At 41.0% G+C, this 19,034-nt stretch overlaps 1 protein-coding gene and 1 long non-coding RNA gene across 5 annotated transcripts in view; one reads left to right on the top strand and one right to left on the bottom strand.

Moving 5' to 3' along the window:
* Positions 1 to 5,897, top strand: part of LOC142496104 (V-type proton ATPase 116 kDa subunit a 4-like) — a 36,378-nt gene extending 30,481 nt beyond the window's left edge. For all 4 annotated transcript variants that reach the window (XM_075602511.1, XM_075602509.1, XM_075602507.1 and 1 more), the window contains 2 exons: positions 3,598 to 3,706; positions 5,709 to 5,897. In XM_075602511.1, the coding sequence (XP_075458626.1) occupies positions 3,598 to 3,602 (5 nt within the window). In that variant the 3' untranslated portion in view covers positions 3,603 to 3,706; positions 5,709 to 5,897. The remainder of the gene's footprint in view (positions 1 to 3,597; positions 3,707 to 5,708) is intronic.
* Positions 5,898 to 12,428: 6,531 nt separating this feature from the next.
* Positions 12,429 to 15,864, bottom strand: LOC142494597 (uncharacterized). Its single transcript, XR_012801552.1, has 3 exons — positions 15,744 to 15,864; positions 15,044 to 15,134; positions 12,429 to 13,216 (listed from the first exon to the last, which is right to left on the bottom strand). It is a non-coding gene; the product is annotated as an uncharacterized LOC142494597 (long non-coding RNA).
* Between the last annotated feature and the right edge of the window lie 3,170 nt (positions 15,865 to 19,034).

Here is a 19,034-nt window from a genome sequence, read left to right as displayed (position 1 = left end):
AGTCATCATATCGTTTTTATCTCTAAGCCAGCCCCCTTAAGGGGCGTATTACTCATTTTGAAATGTATAAAAATGTGATACCAAGCAATATGTTTTCAGAGGTATGAGTTCTTTTTTTAATTCTTTTCTCTCAATTGTACCTTGGTGCAGATAAACTCACATTGTTACTTTGAACCCTTGACTCATTGATTTTATTTCTACGCTTTCACAACATTATCATGACAATTCTTATATGAGGGAAATTAAGAATTATTACTGGAAGAATAGCAAGAGATGGAAAGTAGAAACTACAAGAGTGAATTCCCCCTTTTAAGGGCCTTCGAAGTAGTGGAGCAAGAGACTTGTGTAGACACAGGAATGAAAGTTGAGCAAGTTTATGCAATTTTTTAAGGAAGCCATGTTATAGTTATTATGAGGATCAAACAAAGAACTTGTAATGTAATGGTCATGGTGCAGGGTCTATTCTTTGCATAACAAATGGATATCATATTTAGAGCCGCAACAACAACAACAAATGTTTTATTATTATTATTATTTAGTGTCCTAATATGTTTTTTATTTGTAAAATGTTTTGTGCTTAGCTCCTCTATCCCACAAGCTTAAGATTTGTGAAATAAGTATGTAACAAGTGGATATATTATATACATACATACTGTGATGTCTCCATCACAGCGTAGGATCTTGTGTCCCAGATTAAGGCAGGAAACGTATTTCTCTATATGGGGTTTATTTACAGGGATAAATAATACACTAACATGCCCACCGTCCCTTTAAGTCAAAACAAAATCATAAAATAAACTCCTACTCCTCTTAGGAAATAAACTACACAGTCAGCTTCAAACCTTACTACCTGGATGGACAGCTAAGCTGGTTACCACCCCATAACAAGTACTACTATAGCTGACCATATAAAGTATCTGAACACAGCAATAAAGTATTTTGCTTATTGGTTACTCCAGGGTTTGGAGCAGACGTCCCAGCTTCAGCACAGTCTCGCGTCCTTTCTTCCTAGGGGCGCTTGGCCCCATGAGAGCTCAGAGAATCTCTCCTCTGTAAGTCCAATGTTTGCGGTCAGAAGGTATTTTGGGGTTCTGGCTTTCCTCCCTCTTTTGCTCTGGCTATGGCCGTGGCAAGACCTGCATTACATATTTATCTATTTAGACTGTTGCTACTGCTTCTGTGGTTTTAGGCTTTGTTTGTGACTTCTGGTTTCTCATTTCTAAGGGAGGGGGTAGGGGAGATAGGGAGTGTGAGAGGGTGGGTAGGAAGGAGGTGGGGGAGAGGGAGGGCTGGGAAGAAAGTGGTAGAGAGGGAGAAGTGGAAAGTAGGTCAGGGAGAGGGGTTCATTTTCATCACACTCCTTCATATTATATACAGTATTACATTTCACATTACATTTCACGTTGATATATCATAACATAACATTCCTATATATAATTTCGATCAGTCAATAGCTCCACTTTGTGTTACTATAGTTCCCTTAGTTGTAGCTTTTAGTGACAATCTTAGCTAGGGTCTTCGGGCTTTTTGCTCACCGTGTATCTCTTTGGGGTAAACGAGGTGGGGGTAGTCGGGATGGGGGCGGGGGAGAGGTATGGGTTGGTTCGATTTCTTCACATTGCGTCATATAACAATTCACCTTACATTTGACATTGAAAGGGTATTTAGGAATGTTATGCTATGATATATCAATCAGCAGCCCTGCATTGCGGGCAGGGGTGTTGGTTGCGGGGGGGGGGGGTGATGGGGGTGATGGGTGCAGGGGAGTGTGGGTGATGGGGGGGAGGGTTCAGCAGGGGGGTGAAGAGGGGTGATTGGTGGGGGGGGTGTCTGCGGATGGGTGATAGTCAAAGCGGTGGCGGGGGTGAGTGTTTTGCAGGGAGCATGGGTGCGGGGGTGGTGGTGGTAGGAAGGGGGTATGGGTTGGTTCAGTTTCATCACATTGCTTCATATAACATGTAACATTACATTTGACCTAGATATATCATAGCAAAACATCCCTAGATACCCTTTCATTCAGCATCCTTGCTTTGCGGGCAGGGGTGTTTGTTGTGGGGGGAGAGGGGGATGATGGGTGCCGGGGGAAGAGTGATGGGTGCTGGGGGGAGGGTGATGATGGGTGGGTGTTGGGGGTGGAGTGCGGGGGGGTTGGAGGGTGGAAGGGGGTGGAGGGCAGGTTGGGTGGGTATGGGTGAAGTGTGGGGTGGGTACGGGTGGAGTGCGGGGGGGTGCGGGTGGAGTGCAGGGGGAGTATGGGGGATGGGTGGGGTACGGGGGGTGGGTGGGGTGAGGTTTGGGTGAGGGGGAGGTGGGGTGGGGGGTGGTGATTGTAAGTCCAATGTTAAGGACAGAACATCGCTGCTTCAGCACGGTTTCTCGTCCTTCCTTCATCTCCCTGGGATTAACAACACAGGCAGTCTAGCAGGCTCCGTGACCACCGTCCAGCAGGCCTAGGGGACTGTGCATGCTTCCACAGCTGGTATTAGGGAATTGTATAAACGCCAATCCACAACCGCGAGGGCGCGCCTAGAGTGTAGATTGGTCTTGCAAGCCGGATCAGGGGTACAGAAGGTAGAGTAGTCATTTATACTTGCCGGGCCTGGATTGGAGAGTAGCAAGTCATTGAGGTACTTTGCCAAGGTCAGGATTGGAGAGTAGCGGATTGTTGGGGTACTTTGCCAAGGTCAGGATTGGAGATTGGAGAATAGTCGTTGAGGATAGCCGAGGTCAGGAGTAGAGTGTTCAGGAGTCCAGATACGAAGCAGGGGTCAGGCAGCAGCAGGAACAAGCCAGGGTACAGCGAGGTACAAGGCAGAATTGCAGCAAGGCACAAGGCAGGATGCAACAAGACACAGTGTCACATAAGGTTATGCTCAGCAACGAGTGAATGAGCAATGCAGCTATTTAAAGCGCTATCAGCCAATGAAGAGCCAGGGTGGGACAGAGGAGGAGAATCCGATAGGCTACTTGGTCACATAGGTGTGCCCTGTGACACAGCCAAATTAGGAGCGGAGGCGGAGCTACATGTCGCGCATATCGCCGACGTGGAAGGCTGGCGACCTGGTGCACCGCGCATGTCCCTCTGCCGAGCGTGCCAGAGTCTTGGAGGCGGTACCGAGGGCGCATGGTTCCGTGCGCATCACTGAGGTCAGGCGGCGGAGTCCAATGCGTGCGCAATGTAGATATTGGTGCTGTATCAAATTTAATGGAGATCTTAGACATAGAATCTGCTAGTTATATCCTTGCTGGTGTCTCCTCACTCAGGTATACATGAATGCAGTCACTATGTTATTAGACTGAAATATTCACAACTACCCGTGAATGAAAGTTTCTGTTAAGATATACTTATATGGTTGGTATGGGTTAGTGCCAGTAACTCATATAGTCACAGTCTTACTCACGGACTCCGCTTATGTACATGCATCGTCACCGCTCATTACCCAGTTGGGCTAAGGGTCTGCTCACTGCACAAGCATCTACCTCTTACCGCAATGTCCATCCGGTGCTGCGCTTGTTACCTCTTCTGGCACAGTTGATCTCCAAAGATCTGAGGCAATGTGTATAGTACTCCTTGTTGAAACTTTATTTCCCCTCCAGCTTGAAACTAGCGTGATGCTCAGCTCCGATCCACCTCAGCATCTCCACCAGGCACTGGAAACACGCCAGTCGTCTTCTCCTCTATGCTCCGGTTTGGTGCCAAAAGCAGGTAGGGAGTGTGTATAGATGCTACAGGTGCTTGCAAGTCATAGATGTCTCACCCTACGCATTTCGCCAGGCTTTGGCTTCCTCAGGGGTTTGATTACTGCTACAAAGTGCACCCTTATATAGTGATCACATATGTAGATTTTATTAATTGCTCATTTACTTCTTCAGCTTCATTGAACTACATAGTTATTTATTTGGCATTTGTATTCTCCTATATAGTGTTCATCTATTCCTTTAATGTGATACAATTTAATAATATATTTCAGGAACATATTTGATTAAGTTTATGCTTTTGAATAGCATATAATATCCATCCATATTAGGATTTATCACCAGATTATATATAGCAAACAAGTTACACAGAACACATATGAATCTTTGCATCAAGATCTTATATAGTTAAATTATGCATTGGTAATATGCAAGCGAGAGAGTTACAGAATATCCATTCCGTCTAGGGACTAGTGTGTAGTACTGTATATGCTGGAAAATTTGTATATACTGTGTGACATAATCCAAAGATGTTAGGCAGCTTTCTGTCCCGTTTTAGGTCAGAAAGTGCAGGAATAGTGCAAAATGATCCATTCCACAGCTTCACATTTACTCAGGCTGGTGGATGGAAAATCCAGACCACAGTTTACAATGTGTCTAGTTCTCCCTCACCTGCTCTCCTAATCACTAGCACAGGTATTTAGAGCAGAGAGGGTTGCTTTTCAGTCTCTCTTCTTAGAGCCTGGAGGCTGGGAGTATCGCTGCTCCCCTGTATCCAGTTTCGGGGTGGACGCCCCCTTCAAGTATCACAATACCAGAGGATTTGCCTGAACACTTGGGACCGAGTTCCCACCACGAACAGATAAGACAAACAAATGTGTATTGCTGTATCTAAAAGACTGTATGCTGTATCTAGTGACCCTAAATGAGAGGGCATTGTTTTAAGCTGGGGAACCAGGTTAGTTGGCCCAGCAGCAGTTAGAGAGGCTGATTCTGCTGTGTAGTTAGATCCCTGAATGGGATAGGATTTTGTTTATATGATTTGGTTTTTGTTGCTTGAAGTAACAGGGTGGGAAATACTACAACACTGATATGAGTAAACCGCTGAATGTTAATAGCTGAGTGCCTCCTGCCTACACATGTTAAAACTACGGTCCCTTACTGGGATGAAAATAAAGCAGGCAGAAGCCTGAGTTAAGCAACGTAATACTTTGTATGATCCTGTTTTTGTATAATTAACCCTAGAAGACTGTGTCGGGAAGATCCCAGACAGGCGTCAGCGCTGCAACAGAGGGGCGTTTGTCACAACTGCCACCTACTGGCTATATTTGTTTTCAATGAATAAGCACTATTGTACGGTGTTTGGTGATGGTATATGATATTTATACATCACTATTAATATAATCAACTGAGATAATATGACTGGATCTTGGAAAAGATTATTTATATAAATTCTAAAGCCTGTACAATTCTCGATAATATAACTACCATATACCATTATAAATAAAATGGGACATAATTTTCTTAATTTTAAAGAGATAATTCAGTGAGTAATAAATTGATCCAGTTCCCAGTAGCTTGGTTACTGCAATATATCAAGGTTCAAGACCTCTAAATAATAGCTACATATCACAGAGACAAATCTTAAACAAACAAGATTCTAGAATATACACAGATTCATGTCAAGTGGTACATAGTTGGGGTATGTTTGAAACAGATAGAACGATATTGTGGTGGTGTCCTGTGGCAGATGAAATATAACGCACTTTTAAAGTTCTTTTAGTTTGTCCTACATATTGGGTTCCGTATCCACATGATAAAAGATACACGACCCCTTTGCTGTTGCAGGATATTGTCTACTTAATGACAAACTTCTCTCCGGTAACACTTGACATGAATTCCTTTGTTTGACTTGGTTGCGTTTTGTTGCAATGACAGGCCCTGCAATTCATACATTTATAGAAGCCTTTGGAAACTTTTTCTAACCATGTTTTTACTTTGTGTTCTTTCAGGAAACAAGGTACCAATTGCTGCCTGAGGTTCCTCGCCTTAGCGTATAACACCTTTGGTCTCTCTGTCAGAACTTGCCTGAGAAGATTATCTCCCTGCAGTATATGCCAGTGTCGCCCCAGAATCTTTTCAATTTGGTGCGACCCCCCCACTATACTAAGTAATAACTGGAATAAATGTATCCAATTTTTCAGTTGTTTCCTCATTTTTTATTTTGGAAGTAAGCGTCTCCTGTCTATTTATTACACCGACTCTCTGTAGGGCTTTGTCCACTGTATTTGCCTCATATTTGCATTCTTTTAATCTGTTTCTTAAAAAGGCTGACTGAGTGCTGAAATCCTCCTCCTTGGAGCAATTCCGCTTCAACCTGCGGAATTCCACATAGGGGATATTATCTAGCCATTGTCTTTTGTGGTCACTTGTGGCCAGTAAAAAAATTATTGCAGCTAACAGGTTTAAGGAACGTTTAGTGCATAGTGTTCCATCTTCAACTTTTATTTCTAAGTCCAGGAATTCAATGCGAGTCCTGCTATACTGATATGTGAATATTAAATTGACATCATTGGTGTTGATAACTTCAAAGAATTCCAACAATGCTTCTTCTGAGCCCCTCCAGACAATGACCACATGGTCTATGTACCTGCGCCAGAGGACCAAACTCGCACCGAAGATGTTACCAGACCATATACTATGGTCCTCATACCGACCCATGAATAAATTGGCATAGCTCGGTGCAAATCTGTTACGTATGGCAGTACCCTTATTTTCCAAATAATAATTACCGTCATACCAGAAAGTGTTATGTCCTAGAATGTGTTTGATGCCCCTGACTATGAATTCAATTTGTGCTTCAGCAAGATTCCCGGTTTTCTGAAGATTATATAATGTGGCGTGACATCCCTGCTCATGATCAATGCATGTGTACAGGGATGTGACGTCACATGTCGCTAAATTGAAGCTATCCTCCCATGTAAGACCCTCCAAAATTTGTAAGACCTGGGTTGTATCCCATAGATGGGATTTGAGTCCCTTAACGTAAGGCTGTAACAACACATCAAGATATTCAGAGAAATTTTGGGTCTAGAACCCAATTCCCAATATTATAGGTTTTCCGGGACGGTTTTCGATGTCCTTCTGTATTTTTGGGATGTAATAAAATACAGGTGTAATTGGATGCTGTGTATATATATATATATATATATATATATATATATATATATATATATATATATATATATATATATATATATATATATATAATCACACTCCCTCTCACTGAGAATGTTTGAAGTAAATCCTTCATCTAGAATTTGTTTGGATGAATTTGGAGCTGTACTTTAGAGACGTGTCTATACTTGGTGTCAAGTACATTTGTACTCACAATTGGTTTCCTGGCACTGATTTCTACGCTGATTTTAAAAATATATTTTCAGTGTCATTCTTCTGATATATTTTTGAAGATCAATGTGTGTTTCAAACTTAATTGGTTTACTCGATGGAGAAAAATTGAGCACCTTTCTTCTGGACAGACATGATGTTCATTTAAAGGAAGTTACTAAAAATAAGGTTTCTGCACTCGTGCTGTCCTCTAAAATCGCTTGTAATCCGTTTGTAGCTATCCGTGCCAGGAGCCACTCCTCACTTACTCCTAATCAGGAGAGCTCCCTAAAGAGCCCTCCAAACAACAAAGAAAAACAATGCACACAAGCGCACCACGGATTAGTATAAAAATAAATCAATATTTAATATCTGGTCACATAGACCACAAAAGACAAAAATGACTAAAGCAGCACAGTGCTACACATATAACACAATTTCAAGCCATATAAAAAATACATGTAAAAGATACAAAATATACAATATATATGGTTACTCCCCATAACGGGATACTAACCCAATAGCTATTATTGGGTTAGTATCCCGTTATGGGGACTAACCATATATATTTTGTATATTTTGTATCTTTTACATGTATTTTTATATGGTTTGTAATTGTTTGTAATTGTGTTATATGTGTAGCACTGTGCTGCTTTAGTTATTGTTGTCTTTTGTGGTCTATGTGACCAGATATTAAATATTGATTTATTTTTATACTAATCCGTGGTGCGCTTGTGTGCATTGTTTTTCTTCATTTAAGGGAAATGTACTTAAATTGAATATTCCTGTATTAGTGGTTTTTATTTGTCCACTCTTTTCATTTCTCTTATATCCTCCTCTACATCTTCTCTGTTTGCATCCTTCCTTTTTAGTGATTAAGATGGTGTTGTGGTTACACTCTATTTTCTTTCAATTATGTTGTTCGGCCTCCCCTTTTTCCAATAGGTAACCTCGTTCTAAAAAAGATGTTTCCATTTTTTCATTATATCTCTGTTTATTGTCTATATATCTTTGGGATTTCTATTCTCTTTGTGTTTCCTGTTGTCATAGTTTATCACTCTATCTCTAGGATTGTCCCATCTACTATTCCTTGCTTCAAAGGGTCTGGAATAAAAATCTCTCTGGTGATAATTATCATATCTTTCCCTTGGCATGTATTGATCATAACCCCTATGTTTGGCAAAGGGAGTGGAAATGGCATGGCTCCTATATATGTGTTCATGTGGTGTGTAGTGTCTCTCACTAGAGATACTCCTCTCTCTTTGAATATATATTTCATGTTCCATATTTATATTTGCCTGATTAGTGGGCTTCTCTGTATTTATATCTGTATTTTTCTCTAGTGTTTTCCACCTGCGGTAACATTTGCTATCTTAATCTTATTTGTCCCTGGTGAATTTTTTTTCTTACCTGCATTATACCTGCTTCGATTTTGTCATTTTTTTTTCTTTTATTTCAGTTTCACAACATTTGTATGTTTGATTTCTACATCGATTTCTTGAAGTTTCTTTCCTCTATGTGTTATCAATAATTCCATTAATTTAAATGAACACTGGTCGAGAATACTGTGCCACATATTAATAAAATCTCCATGATAATCTATTCTGGGTGCTTTAAAGATTCTTAATCCTCGCGGGATCCTTTTTGCTTCAATATATTTTTGTAAAGTTTTAAGATCCCACCATTGTTTAACTTCCTTTCTCATCAGTTTTTCTAAATTTTGGAAATGTAGAAAAAGGTTTTCCTCGTCCATTTCCGGTGCGTCTTCCGTATCTACATCTATAGTAGTGTCAAGTGGTGTATTAAATACTTCATTAAGTTTACTTACTCTATCCTTTCTAGAGTGAAAAAGTGATTGTGATTCCATAGTAATATATAACACAAAAGCAGCTCTTGGTTGTGAGACAAATAAAATAGAAAGGCGCTTAATGTCTACAACCTAAATATAAATATAATACTATATTGAAAACAATATTCTGCAGACCGAGTGAAAGGGGGAATCTCATACCCACAAAATTAACAGGAAGAAAAAGGGAAGACACTCTGGCGCATGAATCGTATTACTAATGCTACAATGAAGCTATAATGGTATACCAAGTTTCCCACAGAATCAGCAGTAGTACATAAAATACAATTTATTAAAAAAATTAAACAATAAAAAATTCACAAACCTAAGATCCCAAAATAGGAACCTATCATTCAAATGAGCCCATGTCTTGATTAAGTTTAATCAACCCGCAAACACATACACAACGAATAGGTAAAAATATGTAAAAAAACAAATAAATACACCAATAATATCCAGGGATGGACTCAACAAGTCTGTTGAAAGTCCACTATAATCTACCCTCTGTGCCTACCTTAAAACACTTCCTCATTCAATCAGCAGTTTAGCCTGCTCAATTAGTTTTCAGCTGCTGCTGGCTTCTCTGGGGAGATTAGGTCCCTGTGCATTGGAAAGTCCCATAGCTGCCCTATTCCACCACCTAGAGGACAGTGATTGTATCAGAATACATATATAAACATTGCTACAGGTAGCACTATACCCTCTGAATACATGTACTGTATGCTTCCCCTCAACGTTACCCCCATTTTGATGTCGCTGTCTAACTTGCAGCCAGATCGCAATTCCTCATTAAGGCCAAATTTACTTAACAGTGCTATTCCATACGACACCTAACAGCCAATTAGCTTCCAGTAAACCAGTATGATTTGGTCCGCAAACCTCACTCACTTGGTACATTTCAACTTGACATCCACGGAGATTAATAGATGAAAGAACTTACACTTAAAACAGCAATTCAAGCCAAAGTGGCGTAAGTGGTGGTACTGGGCCAGACTGCAACATTGTTGCACAGCTCTTTGGACACTATTGTAGAACCAATTAAGCAGCATTGATGCTGTAAACATAGGAAGAAAGAGGCTTCTAAAATAAATCACCTTTTTGTTAAAAAAAATATAGTGGAATTGAAAGTTTGTAAATAAAAACAGAGTGGTACTCTGGGTGTGAAAAGAAAGTAGTGATACATTGCACGCACTAGCACCATCACACTTCAAGCACTAAATTCTTAATCTAGGTTATATTAGCCCATTACCTATTTCTCTCCCCATCTGTCATAACCTCCTCTCGCGTCCAACTACAGCTCTGGAATTCCCTACCACACCCCATCAGACCCTTCCCCAGCTTTCAAACATTTAAAACTCCCTAAAAGCTCACCTCTTTAGGAAGCCTGACACCCACTCCCCCCCAAACAGGATCAGATTTGTGGCTGGACCGAAACTCCATCATGAGGCATACTCAGTCTCACAATGAACAGCCACTTTTTGTTTTAACTGTGTCATTATTCCCCCTAGTTTCAGCCCTACGTACCTTTCATAATGGCTTGCATTACTTTGCATGTCATTTTAGGTCATCTAAATACTGGCCCCCCATAATGGAATATGAATATTGGCGCTTTACGTAATTGATGATAATACAAAATGCAATCCAGGAAGACATTTATTAAAACAAATACACCGTTCCAGCACACCCCCAAATTGGCGTGCAATATATTACTGAGATTTCTACATTAACAACCTAAGTCTCATAACAAAGGAGCTATTTAGTTGCGTCATTTTATCAAAACATGGTTCAAGACTGCTAGCCCCATCACGGTAAACTCCAACACAGCAGGTACCTATACTAAATGAATACAACTTATTGTCCTATGGACTAAACTTAGTGGAATATGTGAAAGTGCCCACAGGGTTAAATGAACGAAGAATAATCCTGTTTGTGATTTAGTTCAATTAAAAACTAGCATAAATTAGTAACAAAGTTTCCCTCAACATTATGAAGGAAAACTGGGTGCACAAATTCCTTAGTGAAAAATAATACACACGCATATATCTCTTATATCTGTCAGCCACATACACTCACCACCTCTTCAGTGGAGAGCAGTAGCGGGTTTTCCATTAGGCCCGGGCCTAGGGCGGCAAAATTTGGGTTCAGCAAAAATGTCCACCCCCATATACTTTTGCCGCACTCTCTGGCCTATCGGGCCTAATGGGAAGTCATTTTATCTGTTGTGGCCGCCTCCTTACCCTTCTGAAACGCAGCGTGAAATGATGCCGCGGTGTCTCGTAGCCATGGCAATGCGAAATGCAGTGTCAACTAACCATGGCAACATCACGCCGTGTGACGTTACATTGGTGACGTCCGCGACGTCATTTGATGCTGCTGTTCAGAAAAAGGAGGGGGCGGCAGGTAAGGAGGTAAGGTGCCTAGGGGTGGCAGATTTTGAAATCCGCTGCTGGTGGAGAATGAAACTTTGCTAAAGGAAGGTTATAGGTTAAAAATCAAAAGCTAGGATGTTTTGGTACCCCTCGAGACCTTTGTACTTTAATAAAATTCCTGTGTGGGACCAAAACATTAGTATTACTAAATAACTAAAGACCTGTAAGATGCTAGATGTCCCCATTTTGCTTTGTAGCTCCGTCAGTATCTGATTGCTTTTGTTAAATGCTGCGTGAGATTCATTCCTTGTGCATGATCTGATTCCTCTGCGGTCAGCTAAGGCCATTCATGGTGATACTGTTTTCTATTCTTCTTCCTCTCTTGTTGCAAATGTTCTAGCACTGCTTCATACATCATCTCCTGAGTGTGTGCGTGTGTGCATGTGTGCGTGTGTGCGTGTGTGCGTGTGTGCGTGTGTGCGTGTGTGCGTGTGTGTGTGTGTGTGTGTGTGTGTGTCTGTCTCCGTGTGTGTGTGTGTGTGTGTGTGTGTGTGTGTGTGTGTGTGTGTGTGTGTGTGTGTGTGTGTGTGTGTGTGTGTGTGTGTGTGTGTGTGTGTGTGTGTGTGTGTCTGTCTCCATGTGTGTCTGTCTCTGTGTGTGTTCGTTAGCAATAAAGCATTGAATAGAAAAAAAAATAACAAATCTTGGAGATGTTCTAAATCGGGTGCCAATCTCAGACTGCGTTATAAGCGGATCCCCGTTGTAGCGTATTGTGCTATAACGGAGTTGAGCTGTACCTTTTTGCTAATTGGAGAATTGGTAAGGGGCTCAGAACCTGAAAGGTTTACTCCAGTATTTAGTAAAACAGAACCAGGTGAGCTAAGACCTACCCCTATAACGGAATGTATCATTAACACAATAATTCAACACCTTTTATGGAGTATGCAGCTGGTAAAAAGATTGACACTCACTATTGATTAAAAAAAATACTGCAACAATGTTTAGGTAAAAGTATAGTAAGGAAGCCAAAATAAACGTATTTTAATCCCCTAATTTGGGGCTGTGCATAGAAAAGGAGAAAGGAGGTTTGATCCTATAGCCCGGGTGAGGTGATAGATGAAGAAACATGATTGTATATATCATTTTATTTATATAGTGCCAACAATGTACACAGCGCTTTACTAAATTACAATACAAGGTTAATAAATGGGGAAAAAACTGGAGATAAGTGCAACAGGTAGATGACAACATAAAGGAAAGGAATACTAGCCCTGAAGATTGTAAACTCAAAGTGTGTAAAAGATAAGGAAGATTGGGATCCAGAAGCACATACATGTGAACCAACTACTCGGAGGTGAGCGACTGGAAGCTACTGTGAATCTTAGAGCCTCACAGTGTCTCATCAGTGGGCTTTCTTGGGTTTAAAGTACTGGTGGTGATAGATGTGCTTACCCATAGGTGGCTGGACCTGGGATACATATGGACCTTTTGAGTAGCTGTAACTTGAGCCTGGTTGCGTCCCCAGAATAACAACCATATCAGCAGAGACCACACTTTTTTGCAGAGTAGTATAACAATTTGCAGTACAATCCAAACCACATTACATGCCAATAATGGAAAATGCCCCACGGACAAGAACATCACACACAGCCCCATACCAGCATGAATTAAAAGGTATAACACTGTACCAAGTGTTACGACAAATGTCCCCACTAGCTTTACCATTTCGCTTAAAGTTTTAACAATCTGCATTACAAGAGATATCAACGTACAATCCTTTTCACTCGGTGTAGGGCTTGATGGTGCTGAGTGAGACAATAGAGAAGTTGAGAACAAGGAAACCTTGATGGGTACCCAATGTTTGTTGGTACAATTGGAATCCATAATAATGGGTCAGGAAGGAAGCGTGTCACAGGTGCTGGAATATAGAGATACGGCTGTGTTACAGCGAGTTCACTTTCTCAACCTCAAAGAAACTATGGAGGGAGAATATAAAATGGGAAGCGCATTTTTTCTGCATTCTGTTCAGTCTCGTACTCCAGGGAAGATAATATGGCTGCCTCAGTGATGTAATTTCTGATAAGCCAACCGATACTGTAGCTATGATGTGAAATGTTCTTGTTACTGATTGGCTGGTGCAGGTTTAACATGCAACATCCCCTCCCCCCCCCCTCCTTCATACACACTCGCTCTCACATTATCATGATATAAAATGATTAAAGGCTTCAATGGTTTCAAGATGTAGAGTTGGTCTTTTGTCAGGTAAAACTACTATGTTACTATGTTAGCTGGGGTTTCTCCCAGGGTTAATACCCGTGTCAGTCATTCTCATGGAGACTTATGTATTGATAAATGATACAAACATATTTGTTATTTTTAAGGGTTGTGTGCACTAAAAAGACGATGCAACATAGTATTTAAGAGAACAAACACACTGATATAATAATATGTCTGACCCTGTTGTTAAATTCCCCTATACATATGTGTTTAATGTTTCCCAGGGAAATTAAGGGTCTTTATGATCTTTTATCTTTTCACTGAAAGTTTGTGGGAACTCCAAAGTGTCCTCACCCTAGTTATGTCCTGTTCCTCTATTCTGCTTGGGAACTAATATTGATGTCATCAAGGGGGCAAAGGTTTGAGGACATTGTGCGACTAATAAGTTAGGGCATTAAATAGGAAAAGAAAAAACTTTTCATATTTCACTGTACACAGAAAATTGAAGTTCCTATTGTAATGGTGATAAAGGGCCATATTTACTAACGAGTCCTCTTCCATAAGACCCCTTCCGGTGCTGGAAACACCTAACAGCAGAGGTGCGCAAACTGGGGGCACGAGATTGTTTAGGGGGGGCGCAGGCAGCGGGCGATTTTGCAGAAAGCAGAGAGAAAAGCAGTTATGTGGCTGCAATTTCTCCTGCTTGCCACCAGGTGGCGCTGTGCTGCACAGCTCATGCAGCACACCCGTGGGGTGATGTTTTTTCTGGTCATGGACTGAAATAAACGGATTTCATCTTTTACCACCTGACTCCCTGGCTGTGCGCTATTTGCACTTTTCACTACCGTTGGCCTTACGGTAGAAGACTGCTTAAATATTTGTAACTATTGGTCTGTTACAGAGGAGCACAGTTTAAAACAACATAATATCAGGTTTACTGTTTTCTGTTTATATAAGTTGACACAATAAAATGAAGCCTAGACTTTATTTGATAAGGCCTGGGACATAGACAGTTTGTCCGTGCGGAGGCGCGCTGAGGCTCAGGGAAAGCGGTGCTTTCCCTGGCCTTAGACAGCGCGCCATCCGTGGGCGTGTCGGAGGCGTGTCTGGGGGCGGGCCAGTGACGTCACGGAGCTGGTTCGCCCTCATTGGGCAAACCGCTCACGTGACCGGCCCTGCGCTCCGGCAAGCGCCAAATTTGAAAACTTGGTGAGACACACGCTTCCGCAAGCGTGCAGAAGCGTGCGCGAGCCCCTGCTAAAGCCGCTCTCATTGCGGCTGCAGGAGCTCAATGCCGAGTGTGAGCGCGGCTCAGCACGGCTCAGCCTTGCTCACACCACTATGTCCCAGGCCTAAGATTATCGAGGACTCTAGGAATTGACACATTGTTTACAGCCTTTTTGTAGAAGATAACAGATACATTTCCTTCTCTTGTTCCCTCCCAGTCACTCCTCTTTCTCTGTCTTCCTCTCCAGTATGTGGCCCTTGGCTGTCACTCTCTTGGATTCCTTTCAGCTTTTATACTTACGTTTGGAAAGTTACTCTGTGCTCACCAGGCTAGGACAAATGGCAGAGGCAGGTACTCCGGGCAATTTATGTCCAGCAGGAACTTGAATACACTGTAACATAAAGCAATCTGTTTTATCCAGCTTCAAAGCAACCCGCAGAAACAATGTATTATATTAAACCACAATTCAAACCATTTCACACAGCTTGATAGCAAACTGCTCCGACCAAGCTAGCACATACACTTTAACAAACACAGCCATTTTACACAATGTGATAAACTATCCCCCTCCAAGTCACTGGACACAATATGAGAGAGAGAAATAGAGGGAAATTAATTTAGTAAAATACCCATCAACTTTTATATACCTTAACCTGGAGTCATTTATATTACATGCAGAGAGATACCTGCAATCAGAGATACCTCGGAGAAAAGACCATTTAAATATGTAAATAGATTTTTTTAAAAGCAAACAGGTTTATTTTCCATGTATTTTTCCACATGCAGTATAAATGACTCTTTTTAGAGGTATATACTGTAAGTCAATGGGTATTCTACTAAATCGTTCTCTCAAACTAAACTGTTTTTTTTAAAGCATTAGAACACACCACAAATACAATACACTCTTACAAAAAATCACCCACAACCTCATCAAAAACTGCATCACAAACTAAATCTTTGTACAAGGTTCTAATAATTGTTACCGCACTTTGTTCCGTACGTTAAGGTTTTTGTCCGTCTAAAAGTGTCAGGGAGCAAGAACTGCAGCTCAATCCGCAGAACAGTCACAAAATCTGCCGTGTGGAGGAAGAGTCAGGAATTAAGAGGCTGCCTGATCAGTGTAGCAGAGAAATGAAACTGAACAAACGGCACACCTGTGACCACGTGACTTGTATACAGTATGTGACCAGGGCGACCAGGGTGAATCCAGCTGACACATTTATCTCCCACAGGGTCCCTAAAATGAGTAATAGCTCCCATCAATCTGTCACAAATATTGCTTTCAAATTCTGCCACCAGCAAAAAAAATAGTTCCGGGCCTTACCTGCAGAGATTTTGTCTCTGTTTACTGCAAAAAATATGTAATTAGTACACAAAAATCTAGCAAAATCTGTCAAAAAAACATGAAGTTCAATTAGGGCCCAAAGATAATACTTATTAAATTCAGATTTAATATACAAAAATAGTACGTTGCTTAGTTTACATAAAAAAGAATGTTACAAGAAACATACAGTACAATATATGCAGACAATTTCATCAACATAATGGTATAAACAAACACAAGTTCCTAACATACATTACATACATTACATAGTTAGGTTTCTCAAAGGGTCTTGAGGTGAAAATATGAGATTTCATGTGACATAGCATTGACCCTCTCTTGGTTGAACTCCAATGTCATATCCAAAAGAAAGGGTTTTTATCCTAAAACTCCCTGCATTAGAAACTGGATAATCCCACGTTCTGGGCAAAAATGCCTGACTATAGACACGTTCTCCTAACGTTATCCCTGTAATTCCTAGAATATTGTGGCGCATCTCATCGCGTTCGGGGGAATTTGCCACAAGCGACTTTGAGAATCTTTGAGGAGATTCATTCTAAGTTTCAGAGACAAACTGATATTTGACCTTTGCACCTTCGCATTCGTGGATTATTTAGCAACATTTAATTAGTCTGATCGCAAATTTTACAAAAATATATTTGTCATTCTTGTGAATCATGTCAGATTTCAATCATGTCAATATCATACACGAAAAGTTTTTTTTGCTTATTTCTACTGTCAGAAAGCATTGTAACTCCAGCTTTCTATCACCCCACTTTCCAAAACAGGTTTGGCTCCAGATAACATTACTTCTAGACAACACAGAAAACCAGACCAGGTCACTGACCTCAATAAAAACAATACATGTATTTTGAAGCTGGTAACTCACAATCACTGTTTGTGTGCCAGTTTATTGAAATACTGAAAATTTTCATGGTCTTATCATGACACTGCTCATGCGCAGATAACTCTTCCAGGCTCACATCTGCTCACAAGGTTTCTGCTAGTGTTACATGGTAGACGAGGTTGAAAAAAGACATATGTCCATAGAGTTCAACCTATGTTAAATTTAGACAATAGATAGTTTATCCTATATTTCTATTTACAGTATATTTCCCCAGAGGAAGGCAAACAAAAAACCCCAGTGAAACATTATTTAATGATGTCTCATAAGAGGAAAAGAGAAATTGCTTCCTGACTCCAATAATGGCAATCAGATATCTCCCTGTATCAACATCCTTATCATTTTGCTTTATTTGGTATATCCCTGTACTGTATACCTTTCCTTTCTAAAAAAAAAAAAGATGTCCAACTTTTTTTGGAAGATATCTATGGTATCTGCCATCACAGTCTCCATGGGTAATGAATTCCACATTGTAACTGCCCTTACTGTAAAGAACCCTTTCATTTGTTGCTGGTGAAACCTCCTTTCCTCCAACCTTAATGGATGACCTTTTGTGATTGAAATGCCTTTGGGATTAATAGTTATTTTGAAAGCTCCTTGTATTGACTCTGAAAATATTTCTATACCGTTGTCATATCCCCTCTTTATTTATTTATAAAATGTTTTTACCAGGATATAATACATTGAGAGTTACCTCCCGTTTTCAAGTATGTCCCGGGGCACACAGTTAAAGTATGATAATACATGGTTGCATTAAATGAATAGTAGTAATACATTCAATTGACAGTTAGAGATAATATATGATTATGGACATATGTCACAGACACGGTTAAAATTGTGTTAGAAGAGGTAGGATAGGCTTGCAATGTGATGTGTTTGAAGGCTTTACCCAACCCAGTAACCGTGCAACGAGCTGGCTGACACCCTTTTTGCTACCCTTCAGCTGCTGCCAAAGGCTGTTTGTCTTTGGGGTGACACAGATGTAAGCTCAAAGGATTCTGAGTGAATTCAACTAGGCTTTGAAATTCCTTAGTCCAGAGTCATAAACATTGCGGAGGGTGGGCTGACTAAACAGAGCAGTAAGCAATCCCAGATGTTAACCCTTAGCACGCTGGTTCTGTATTTTAAAAATATTTGCACTTGTTTATTAATGAACTAGATGTTGGCATAGAGAGTAAAGTCTCCATCTTTGCTGATCACACTAAATTGTGTAAGGTAGTCATTTCTCTCCAGATGGACTTTGATAGACTGGAAACTTGGGCAGGTAAATAGCAGATGCGGTTTAATACAGATAAATGTAAGGTTATACATTTGGAAAAGACGAATAAACAGGCAATTTACAAATTAAATGGGACAAAAGTATGTCAATCTTTGATGGAGAAGGATACAGTATAGGAGTTCTTGTAGACAGCAGGCTTTGCAATAGTGCCCAATGTCAGGCAGTACCTGGAAAGGAAAATACGATCCGGTGGAGTTATGTCTGTGGATTGGGGGTCTCCTTGTGCATCTTTGTCTGATTCAATACTCAGACAATATGACCTTTCATCTGGTTTCCCTATAAAATCTACAGTTTGAAAAACAGACTCCCTATTATTTCCTATCAAAGGGGTGGGATCGTATGGACTCCTATCTCCAGCTATTGCTATTATTTTAACTCATAGGAAGGCTATAAATTTGGGGACTTGGGCACATATTTCAGCCTGATACAATGGAATAGTGTCAGGACGTGCTCACCAAAAACGAGACGGGACCGCGGTGCTGAGGTGGGATAGGATATAACGCCACCCACAGCCACGAGGGCACGTCTTGAGAGTAGAGTGGTCTGGGAGTCCGGATCGGGGCAGGAGAGGTACGGATGGTAGAGGGTGCTGTTTGCTAAATCCGGAGTTAGAGAGAGGGACGTAATCATTTACCGTTTGCCGAGATCGGAATGCCAGAGGTGCGGAGAGTCGTGTTGCCGTATGCCGAGTTCGGGATGCCAGAGGTGCGGGTAGACGTAGCGGAAGCCGGTTCGGTACACGAGGAAGACTGCAAAACAAGACATGACAAGACAGGACTAGGGAGGC

The sequence above is a fragment of the Ascaphus truei genome, chromosome 5 (genome assembly GCF_040206685.1).
Source record: "Ascaphus truei isolate aAscTru1 chromosome 5, aAscTru1.hap1, whole genome shotgun sequence".
NCBI lineage: Eukaryota > Metazoa > Chordata > Amphibia > Anura > Ascaphidae > Ascaphus > Ascaphus truei.
The sequence above is the reverse complement of the archived record's forward strand: the minus strand, read 5'-3'. Positions and strand labels throughout refer to the sequence as shown.